The sequence below is a fragment of the Alligator sinensis genome, unplaced genomic scaffold (assembly GCF_000455745.1).
Source record: "Alligator sinensis unplaced genomic scaffold, ASM45574v1 scaffold141_2, whole genome shotgun sequence".
Classification (NCBI taxonomy): domain Eukaryota; kingdom Metazoa; phylum Chordata; order Crocodylia; family Alligatoridae; genus Alligator; species Alligator sinensis.
In genome coordinates this window covers 399,819-412,145 of record NW_005842371.1, presented here as the reverse complement: position 1 = coordinate 412,145, position 12,327 = coordinate 399,819, and the positions used below count along the sequence as shown (strand labels likewise).

Here is a 12,327-nt window from a genome sequence, read left to right as displayed (position 1 = left end):
AGTTTGCATAATTGAGCCAACCAACAAGCCTGCACCCCTTGATGATGTTCTAAATGAAGTCTGTGGGGAGGAAGACCTGAGGACTGTAAATAGGGTAAGCAGCAGATTTGGGGACTGGAGTACTTAGAGGTGTAAAATAGGATGTGGCAGCTGCTTTTTTTATTTTAAACTCTTATGGTTGCCTGGATTCTGCTTCTCATAAACTACAGACTTCAAAATATACTGAGATTTTGTTTTAGGTTGTGTGGCACTTGCAAATGGTAACCATTTTATTAATTGCTTCCTGAGACCTGTGAAATAAGAAGTGATTTCCGTCTTTCCCTGAGAAGCATCCACAATTCCCCTCCCCAACACCTTTCAGAGTAAAAGGCCTTCACATGTCTGTTAGTCAATCACCAGTGCTATTGTTTAACATTTTTGAAAGTGACCAAGAGATAAGGGAGTCTAATTGGCTCTGAAAAGTTTGAAAACATCACCCATTGTTTTCCTACATTCCAGGCACTGAAATCTCCATAAAAATATGTCTTAGTGTTACCAGAAAGTTCTGCGGTTGTTTTTCAAATCTATTCACTTTTCCAACTTAGAACTTCATGGCCCATGAGTCTTACAATATGGCTTTACTTTTGTGTGAACTTTACTTTACTGATTACTTTTTAAGATAGTTATAATATGTATCTTTGGCCCAGAGCTGGCATTATATTTCTGGGAGGGCCAAGGCAAAAGATGAGACAGGGACCGCTCCCACCTTCCAGCTGAAGTGTGAATGACTTGCACTAACTCACTGTAGTACAGCCCCCCCACCCCCCGACCCCTGGCATTTGTCCTGATTGCTTTGCCCTTCTTTATGGGAAACAAACTAAAGGTAAGACTGGGTATATCTACACTACTTCCCTTGCATTGTTGGCAGCACCTGCTCTTGAGCAAGGCTTACCTACCTCCTGTTCACAGGTATTGATGCCAGAAAGGCAGTGAGGCTTCTTCACTTTTCTAGTATCATCCACATTGGCATTAGAGGAAAAAACCCATAAGTTGAAGTCTCCAAAACTCATGACATTTACTTAGATTTTAAGATGTAAAAAGTTATTTCTGGATTTTTTTAGTTTGCCACATACAAGTATACATATTGCAGATCAGTAGAAACAAATCAGTAGAAAATAATTTTGATGTTTCCAATGTGAATATCTCAGCGAGATCTCCAGTGTAGATGCAATTATTCAACAGATTTTAAAAAGACTTCCATAGACTTTATAATCAGAAAGGGCAAAATGTAGGTCTGTGTATCACTGCACATCAAACTTAACTCCATCACTATATTTAAAACACATTAACTTGTGTTTGACTAAAGTACATTTTAGTTTTCATTTAAAGACCTCAAGAAGCAGATAATCTACCACATTCCCTGATAGTTTGATCTAGTTTTTAATCTTAACATATCAATTAAATTGGTACTACGAGGCATTGCTAAATTTCAGTCTCATATTTTATGTCTTTTAATATTTGTTTTTTCTTACAGATTCCATAATCACAGTTTTCTTAGGGAGAGTTTTTAGCCTTCATTGTTGATGGGGAGGCACAAGTTTGAAAGTTCTGTGCCAAAAGAGCAGAATTCCTTTAAAATTAAGTAAATACTTCCAACTTGAGCCTTGAATAAGGAATGAAGTTTCCAGTGGAAGGCTTTAAACAAACAGTAAACTTATGTACAGACTTGGAAGGTCAATGAATTAATATATTTCCAGGAAATAAAACTGAATTGAGATTTTGAAATACTACAGCAATTGGACTTTACACTTCTGTGAGCTTTTCACTAATTAGTTCAGAATGTCTTTCACAACCTGATGCATTACATTATGATGCAACTTTTTTGAGGGAGGATTGGTAAAGAATCCTATACATCTGATCTAAGACTAAAATACGTATTGGAATTGTAGCCCTACCTGATCTTTAACCACTTGACTATGCCTCACTTGTATTATCTTTTCAGAGCCACATTGACTCCATGGATATGCTTGGGAGATGCCTGAAGGAGCTCCCATTATGCCCCGTGCAGTTAGTAAATTTCATACATTACAAAAACTGCTTCCTTCCTCCTCTGTGTGGACAAAAGATGCTCCAATTGGGGAAATATGGGGCAATGGTCATGCACCATATGAATAGGTCAGTCGAATCTTCTGCATCTGTTGATGGGGTGAATGAGTATGTTCTCCATTCTGGCCTACTAAAGGGCCCTGGGTTTATTCTTGTAGAAGGTGCCTCTGGGGAAGACTAAGGACCTGACCTCTTGGCCAGAGGTTGCATTCTACTGCTTGAGTAGAGAAAAGGATGGAGGAGGGTTAGAGGGATGTCTTCACCATATTTATTATTCTGATACCTGTACAACAGGCTCTGACCAGTTCCATCAGCTATATAAAAATTCTAATTTTGAGGTTGGTTGGCTTTGATCTCTGTAGGAAAACTGACTAGGTTTTAGATGATGCAACAAACACTTCAAGACAAAATTACTATGATGAGGACTGCTGGGGCTTCACTTTTGGCAAGAGGTAGTAGATTCTGGATAATATAGAACCTTGTTAACGAGAAACCAAAATGGCTTTGTTTTTTAAAGTGCTGAAACATATTATAGTTAGGGAACAGATCATAAAATAGGTATGCTTATTGAACTATGTTCTTGACATGCCATTTTTCATAACTACAAGTACATTCTTCTTTCTACTTTTGAGTGTGGGAAGTTTGATTTTCCTTACTACTAGTTCAACTTTTGGCTTGGAGGCAGAACAAATTAATTCCAAAGTATGTGCCTAGTAGGATGTGACCGTGTTTAAAAATACAGTCATACAAAAATACAGCTGACATGACTGTAACTGGAGTGCCAGGTCCTTTCTTACTATATTTATTTAATTTTAAAATGTTAAAGATATTCCCATCCGGTGCTGGTGGAAAAGACTTATCCAACACACAGAGTACTAGGTGAAAGGCTAGAGTTGATCTCTGGACCCTGTATGGTATAAATCAAGCTTTGACAGTTCTAGAAATGTTCTTGGCTTCTTCAGTACAAAACAGTATTGTAACATAGATGCTAGACTTGTTGAACTCCTGGTGGGGTAGCATTTACAAATAGTAACCTCCTATCATAGAAGAGCAGATTAATCCTTGGGTACTTGGTGGGGGAAAGAGGAAATGTTTCCGTGAGTAAGCTAGAGGTGTTTCATCTTCCAATCTGCAGAAATGGTGTGCATGGTTCCAGTAGGAGCCCTGCCCATGCAGATTATCCAGGGTATTGGATACTAGGGCTGTGCGAAGCTTCGGTAACCAATTTGGTACACAGGAGATTTGGCCCAATTTGGTGGCCGAATCTCTGAATCTAAATCATACTGAGAGACCCATTAATTTCTCTGAATCAAATCAGAAGCCTCCAAATTGATTCAGAGTGATTCGGAGATTTGGCCATAGGCTGCACAAGCAGGTGCTAGGCAGTGCTGGCAGGAGCAGCTGGGAGAGCAGCCAGACAAGCCATGGCTTGATCTGGCAGTCCTGGGAGAAGCCGTAGCTCGTCCAGGTGCTCCTCCAGCTGCCCCCCTGCTGGGGCAAGGCAGACAGTGCTGGCAGCCCTGGGAGAAGTGGGAAATGATCAGGGAGCTGGGGGATCAAACCAGCATCTGGGGAATCAAACCAGGAACTGGGGGAAGCCCCTGTTCATTCCCACAGATCCCTGATTGTTCCCTGCAGCCCCCACAGCTTCTCCTGGGGCTTCTGGCTCAAGCCGTGGCTTGTCCAACTGTTCCCCCAGCTGCCCCCCACTGGGGCAAGGCAGACAGTGCTGGCAGCTCCAGAAGAGGCTGCAGGGGATGGCGGATTGAATTTGGAGCTGGGGGATCAAACTGGGAGCTGGAGGGAATGAACAGAGGCATCCTCCCAGTTCCCGGTTTGATTTGCCGGCTCTCCGATCATTCCCCCAACTCCCCGATCATTCCCCCCAGCCCCTGCAGCTTTTCCTGGGGCTGCCAAGACTGCCTGCCTTGCCCTGGCGGGGGTGCAGCTTCTCCTGGGGCTGCTGGCTCAAGCCAGGGGTCATCCAGCTGCTCCCCCAGCTGCTCCTGCCGGCACTGCCTGCCTGTATAGTCTATGGGTGAATAAGATTTGGTGCTAAGTATCTTCAGATTTGGACAAATCGAATCAGGACAGTGATTTGAATCACCAAATTGAATCACTGTCCCTCTGAATTGCCGAATCCAAAGTGAATACTTTCTGCTTCGCACAGGCCTATTAGACACCCTCCAACTGCTCTTTCCCAAGCCAACTGTTGTTCTTTTGCTGGAATAAGGATTATAAAGGTCTTGTGCCTCTTACAAGGGCAGACTTTCCTCAGTTTGACCACTGCTCCTTTGGTCTGACTAGCACTGGGTGAGTCATGGCTGAGTTTTCGAATGGCTTTCTTTTCATGGCTATATTAGGTTGCATCTAGTCTTCATTTTTTCCCTGTAGGCAAGGATGGAAATTGTTACGTTTTTAATATCTCCTCTAAAGATCTTACTATTGCATATGGCCTTTTTTCTGTAAGCTTCCTTGAGAATAGATGATTAAAGCTAATAATATTTTTGAATAACTAACTTGGTTGAATAAAAGGCCTGTTAGCAGTGATTTGCATGTAGGCAGAGAATTCCTTAAAATTTGTAGTTGCGGTGTGAATTCTTGAAGATATGATTTCTCTGACCTAAGCCACCATTCTATGGTTATTCATCTGACTGCAAGCTAGCATGCAACATTTTCTTGGCATCATGTCATTCATATTTTGAAATAAAATCCTAAAATACTTAGTTAAAATTTCTAACCTTACCCAAGTCAGTGTTACTAGTTGTTTTGCTGTTGACTGGATTTCCTTCACAGAGACATGGCTAAGGGCCACATAAATGGACATTTGAGGACAGATTCCCAGTATGTGGGATCCTTAGTTAACATATATCTGTCTATGCAAGTTCTTTCCCCAGAGTAGGAAACTGGAGGGAAGGTGGTCTCTGCTTATCTCCCTACCTTCATCAAATTGCTTGCTATAGGAGAAGACTGAAAGTTGTTACAAGACAAGCTGCTCTAACAGGATATTTGGGATATAGAGGAAACTGAGTGCCAAAACTGAAGAACTGAGCATAGTTTCTGTGCATCTGGCCTTCACTTTACAGGTGAGCATCCAGCCACAGATATGGATATACGTCAGTTTCCTGAGATGTAATTTGATTGCATTTCCAAGCCAGAGGCCAGATTTTTATTCCAGAAGCACAGTACTTTCCTCCAGGGCCTACACTGTATAGGCTTCAAGCCAAGAAGGGTGTGTACATCTTCCTCACTTCTAAGCAGCGCATTGTGAAAGTGCTGCTCTGGTGAAATTATCTGGATATGTAATGTTTACTGGGGATGAATTTTCTTTTCTAGTGATCCTTCTCCATGGAGAAGGCCAGGAGCAAATGTGCCTAAAGAGGGATAGCTCAGCTCTGTGGAAACCTTACCACCAGGGCGTTAACTCATGAGACAGGAAAATTCCAGTGCATATTCAGAGATGCTAATCTTCTGTGTATATGTCCTGACCGTTCTGCTTGGTCCCTTCTACAGTGAAAAAGAAGGAGACCAAGATCATAGGTCCCAACATAATTTAAACAGCAGCACTCTTGTGTCTTCATGGCATGTAGATCACCTTGCCATTTGCTCTTCTTATTACCTAGTTTCTTAGTTGATTCTAGGGTCTCTTAGCAGGCCCAGTGCTATGGAAGCTGCATACACCGATCAACACATTAGTCTGCATTCACTTTTGCAGGTTAGCTTTTTCATTTTGTGAAACCATCTTTTTTCATAATTGCATGCTATTTCCCCAAACCTGTCAGGTTGTTTTTCTTCTTTCCTTTTTTGGGGGGTGGGGAAAGGGTGGGAATGATGGAGTGGCAGGAGGGAACACTTACATGTATACAATAACCAGCAGGAAGCATAATAAAGGCCCAATTCTGATTGGCAGACTCATACACTACCATTGCATAGCTATTAGCTATGGTTTAATAGCTAAAAATAGTAAAACTATAGAGTAGAAAAACAAGAAACATGTATTCATATATTGAAGCCGCTGAGATTTGTTTGTGTTTAAAAAGCTACTCTTATGATTATATTGAGTCTGTCTCTGTCAACTGATTGAACTAACTAGCTTCTTTGAGGCAAAGAAAACACAATCATCACATCGAATAATAGTGGCTCAAAACAAGAATAGATTCACTGAAGTAGCTGCACTACATATGTCTTATCTACAGAAAGAATTCAGTGTGGAGGAAGTTAGGGAGTGAGTTTACTTTGCACTAACACCATTGGTTAGTAAGCCCTTCTGAAGTGAAAATGTTGCTTCTTTGTGAATTAGGAAATTACACTGACCATTAACAATATATTACAATGTTTTATATATATTATAATTAGTTCCAAAAACTTCTAAGGTTTCAGACTCTTTCTGAACTGGTTTGCCAGTGTAGCCAGTTCTAATCTGACTTTAAGTTTGCTCACATGGTTCCATTGAAATGGAATGATTTCTGTGGTGAGGTACAAGTCTGAGAGAGACAGAATTGGAATCTGGCCTGTGGAGTTTTGAACCTTTTAAGATTTTTCCATCCCTACCATGTAACCTCACTGGATTCATTTGACATACATAAGTGATACAACATTGAAAAGTGATTTTTCTGGCAAACAGATTTCTGTGGTCTTTCAAAAAATGTGCACAGAACACATACATTCTCATGGGCAACAGAAATGCCTAATTTAAGTCCAGGATTTAATGGGATTCTTCATTTTAGCTCATTTTAGTTAACCTTAGTGGATTTAAAGTATAAATCAAATTTTCAACAGCACCAAGATTATAATATGGTGGGACCCCATTTTGAGGCTATATATAAGCACGGCAAGTAATCAGCTATAAAGAACCTGTAGACGGGTGCTGTAAGAAGCTCTATCACGGCTTACCTAAATCAGAACACTGAACGACACGAAGATGGCACTGGCAGCGGAATGGGCATACTGGTCCAAGTCCAGGAAATATAGGCTCCTCTGTTGCAGGAATATCAGCAGACCCTTCATCTTCTACCATAAAGTCAAACAAGCCTTTTTGGTGGAATGGCTTGGCCAAGCATACTGGCAGAAGTAGGAGGAAGATCACAGACACTTTCATGGTTCAGTTCATGTACTCAGAATAGAGCCAGTGGACCTAGGATTCAAATACAAAGTTTAAAGAATGGTAGAATCTTTTCATTGCTCCACAATCCCTTACAATTTTTTTTCTAAGTAAATCCAGCAAATACAGAAGTATCCCATTTATTAAGCTTTCCATTAAAAACAGGGCCAAAACTTGTTGGACCGGAAAATGATAATTGCTGGTCAAGAACTTTTTGCAGAGGGGTTTAAAGATGACAGTAACCACATCTGTTTGCATATTTAGGGTAGTATTTATTAGGAACAGGCAGTGTCGTCAAAAAATATTTTAAAAAACTGTCAAGGCAATAAGATACATTTTCCATTTGTCAGTATGTTGCCAACATAAGTTTGACTGTGATTTCATTACCATTTGTTTCTTAGCTATGGATTTGTTCCTTTGGGAGTGAACCTGTGGTTCCCAAACCCACCATAATACTTTATTTCATGTTTTGTGAATTCTTTTTTTTTTTCAAGTGCCAGCTTACTGCATGTGTTTTAAATTATAGTTCATTGAGGTTGATTGGGAAATAGAGCAAGATCTAGTGATGGCATGGGGGATGGGACTTTTTAGTTACAATAAGTTACACTTATTTCCCAGTTTAAAGTATATTATGAAATGGAATCAAGTTTCATTTCACGTTGATTTCTTCTTGGCTTCCTTTCTATTTTTTGTGCCTTTGGTTATGTTATTTTATAGCTGCATACTCTAAAAAGTATCTTCTTTGCACTGCAGAAGCATTTAAATTCATGATTCTTTTATTGTCAGCACATTTTTGACAATCCATTGGGTTTAAGGGCCCAATCCTGCCAAAATGTATGCACAGAAGCAAAATAATTCATATGAGCAGTACTAATGGAATCCAAAAAGAAAACTATTATTTGTTTTCAGGACTGGGCTCTAACTTAACTTCACCAAATTCTGTAGTGTATGGCATGCATTATTCTATTGAAAAGGGAATAGTTGGAGAGTTATTTATAATAATTATTACAAACTATGAAAATAAGCGGACCTTTCAGAGGTTTTCTCTTTTCAAAATATGCAATATAAAGCAAAACTTATTTTTAAAATCCCGTCTTGGGACAGCACAATTTTGTACAAATACCTAAGCAATAAAGAATCATTTCTGAAATGTATTAACTAGACATTAGGAATTGCTTACAGAGGCCTTTTTCTGAGACTACTTAATCTGTTTACATAAGAGAGCTGGTAGCAGTAAAAATAGAGTAAAATAAGAAGCATAGGAAAAGATACATTCTGTATTAATCCTAAATTCAATGTCCTTTAAGGGTTACTTAATTTGCATATAGTAACTCCCAGAATGCAACACCACAACTTTTGACACTTAGCCTAAAGGAGCTCACAAGGTTGCCATGCAAAATATGATAATATTTTAAACCTGCAACTAAAGCATTTAGTTCATGGCTGTATTCTTAATCCAATTCTGATAGTTCAGCATATTTATATTCTTTAAAGGATGGTAGTAAGATGACAATATATTTATTAAAAAAGTTTCTAAGACAGAAAGTTAAAACATGAATGCGTTCATTATATTATGTTATCTTTTGCAAATAAATATTAAAAGAATAAAAACAATTCTTCAGAATGTCTGTAAGCTTTTCAGATGCCATGTGAATCAGCTACAGACAAACATCTTCAAAGATATTGGCAATTGATGGTATTTTTTGTGTGGTTGATTCACATGGCAAGTGACTGCTTTAAAGAGGTACTTCCATGTACAAATTATCTTTGACTCATAAATTTCAAGAAAACATATTCAGGGTTATCCATTGCAATTCATTTATTACGTGGGTGGGGGAAGAGAGAGGGGGGGCAGTGGTACTTTCCAAGTTGTATTCATGTACACATATATTGATGACATCATATGTATCAACTAAATACTGTCCCTGGGCCTTATCCTGCTGTCACATTTTTGCCAAAACTCCTAATGAGAATTTTGCATGAGAGTTTTGCATTAGTGAAATGGGAGTTTTGCATTAGTGAAAACTCAAAGAGGATTTTGCACTGCATAATCTTAAGAACTCAGTGAGGAGGATCTGTTGCATGACAAAAGAAAATGCATGTTATTGAATAATAGAATAGGAATATATCTAAAAATAAAAAAAAACCCTTTTTGAAAGCAAATATAAAATTGTTTGTACTTCATTTATAAAAGAAAGAAAGAGAAGGAAAATGTGAATTCATTCCTTAATGGTTTGTGATTATGGTACTTGGGTCTGGAGTACAAACCTGTTTAAATCTGCAGTAATTATATGTATACAATGTGGAACCCTTCCAGAGACAGAGGAAACTACAACATAGACTTGGCTCCAATTCAGTTCAAAATAGCATGGAAAAAACCCTACATTAGTTCATGTCACCAGAAGACATTCTGTTGGTGATAGTTATGTCCCCTTTCCTTAAAATTAATTAAAATATTACATCACCCTTTGTCCAAGAATCTTTTTCTATATCACAAAGTTTGTGTTCAATAAAATGCACACTTTATTTTTTTTTGTTGATCATATGTGCTACTTATTCTTTATAATAAGCCCACACATGTAGAAACTCAGGCTCTCAGACTTTAAAAAGAGGTTGAATGTCTACTGACAGGAGTCTCAACTCTGAAGAAATTTAATTTTTAACTCTTTCATTAGTAACAAACTTCTCTAGAATATGTTATCCATTGTTTATATATTCTGAAATGAAACTTTCTAATGTAACAAAGACATACATCAAGTCTGTATAACTATCAACTACATTAGTTCTCTGAAACCAAATAAAGACTAAAGTTTAAAACATAAACAAAGACTGACTGCAAAATCACTATCTGTATTTTACAATCATCGTGTAAGTGTTCATACATATTCCTGCTCCTACTACATCATATTCTCTAAACATTTGACTACTAACAAAATATTCTGCTGCAAAAGTTCACGGTCTGAATAAAAGATATATAGCAGTGCTTATACACAGCAAAACAAAAAACAGCAACAGTCAAATAAACTATAAGAAATGGTCCACAGTCTTTGAGAATGAATTCAGCTTCACATGTTCTCATATAACACAAATGCAGGGTACAACATTAACATTGCTACACTTTGAGCAGGATTTTTCTTGCTTCTCCTATAAAATTGAACACTTTTTGCTAGAGACCTGTCTGAAATTTTATTAGTCTGCAGCATAGTTCAGGACAATTATTGAAAACCATACCTTTTAATCCAGGGATTTGCAACAGGAGCTCTCAAAGCTGAGGTGTAATTAAACTAAATATTCAGCCCAGGCAAAAGACTTTGCAGGTGTGGAAAGGAGGAGGGGGCAAGTTGCTGCTCAGTGACTGTCACTTGGTGGAAAACCCTCCTGCTTCTATTCGATAGCACAGTTAAAAAATAAGGTTTCCCTCAATGAACACAATCCAGGCTGACACCCACATTAGATCATATGGTAATGATATGTCTCCTGTATTGTAGCCAGAAACTTTATCAGCTCCTTTTTTTTTTTCATTTGCCTTATTTTTCATTTGTTTAGGTTCCCAAACTACTTGTACAGTACAAGCCAAATGCACAACTGTAATTTATCTTTGCTATTTTGAATATTATTGAAGATCCCTAGAGCATATATTTACTGTAGTTTTATTTGGTTTTAACTATTTTTTATCATTCATTTTGCTGGAAAAATAAATTTGGCTATTTTTCTTGTTTATAATATGTGTAACTCAAGGAAATGATATAAAATGTTAGTCAAAATGTAGATTAACTACAGAAAAAAATGCATAACTTTAGTTTAAACTACTTATACAGACCCCAGCCTGCTTTTGCTAATTTTTTAGCCATTGTGCAAGCCAAGAGGCTTATCTAAAATAGTATAATTCCATATAGTTTGCAAGTCTGTTTGTTAAAAAAAAATGCAACATGTTTCTGAATGTGTATGAAAAGCCTGTCACTAATTGTTTTCATTACTTGAATGATTCTAACATTTGTGGTCAGAAATGTTTCTTATAAACATTTAAAAAAAAAACAAAAACCTCCCCCAAGATAAAACTGTAGAATGAAAATTAGAATGAATTCATTTTTCTAGGAAGAGGGAGGCTTTTATGAAGCATGCATATAACAATGTGTCAAGCTCATTATTCAGTTTTATATTTTGTTTTGGTAATCTCCAGATCTGTTTAATTTATGTATCAGAAAATGCTGAAATAAAGTTTTCCCTACCACTACAAAGTGGTGACAACTCCAGTAAACTAGCTGGAGCCCATATTCAATGATTAATATTTATTTAGTAAACTACATGCGATAGAGCATGTGTACCTTTCCTGTGATGTTACCTCTCCAGTCTAAATATTGAAGGTTTGTGCCTCTGTTTTGACTCTACCCTTTATTCCTGCCCTTAGGCTGTGACCAGGTGCAAATCTGAAATCAAAGTTTTTGAAACATGAAAGGTCATTGAAGAAGAGTTTGAAATTGTAGATTCACAATAAACTCTTGAAAATATATCCACATTCTTAATCTGATTTTAAAAGAAGACAGTAAAATAATTCTAAATGTATTGTTTTGGTAATAAAGACATTGGGAAATAATTTATCATTGATGCTACTGATTGTAGCAAAACTCTGTAGCTGGAGATTTTACATGAAAGGAAAAGCTATTTTAGACCTTACTGTTAAAGCAAGGATTATCTCCCCCTCTTAATATTTGAGTCAACACAGGAACTGTAGGGAATCAGATTCTTTCTGTGTACTGGACGTTGGACACAGTAATTGGTTATGATTTCCATTGTCACATTTTGATACACATGATTAATCTGCTTCCCAATTTTTGTATTTAGAATGAAACATTATCATATCCAGAGATGTTAACCATTACATTCAGTGAAATCTTGGCTTCATTTTAGTAATTTCAGTGATTTAAACAAAATTGTATCAGCTGGTTGAAAATATTTCAGAGAAAGATTTTTGAGGGCCAGAAGGTCAGACTGAACTTGCTGTCTTGTCACTTTGCCTCTCCTCCAGTACTATCCGAATGCAATCATTCTGGGCACATCTACGCAAGACATTTACTGTGGAGCTGACTAACTAGCTCCACAGTAAATGTCTAAGCATCTACGGGTGCAGGAAACTAATAAAC

At 37.7% G+C, this 12,327-nt stretch overlaps 1 protein-coding gene across 1 annotated transcript in view; it reads right to left on the bottom strand.

Moving 5' to 3' along the window:
- DCN (decorin) overlaps positions 1-10,595 on the bottom strand; it is a 48,273-nt gene extending 37,678 nt beyond the window's left edge. Inside the window, exons 1-2 of the mRNA XM_006029290.3 lie at positions 10,418-10,595; positions 6,979-7,219 (exon numbers count right to left, since the gene is read on the bottom strand). Coding sequence (XP_006029352.1) covers positions 6,979-7,183 — 205 coding nt within the window. The 5' untranslated portion in view covers positions 7,184-7,219; positions 10,418-10,595. The remainder of the gene's footprint in view (positions 1-6,978; positions 7,220-10,417) is intronic.
- Positions 10,596-12,327: the final 1,732 nt, after the last annotated feature.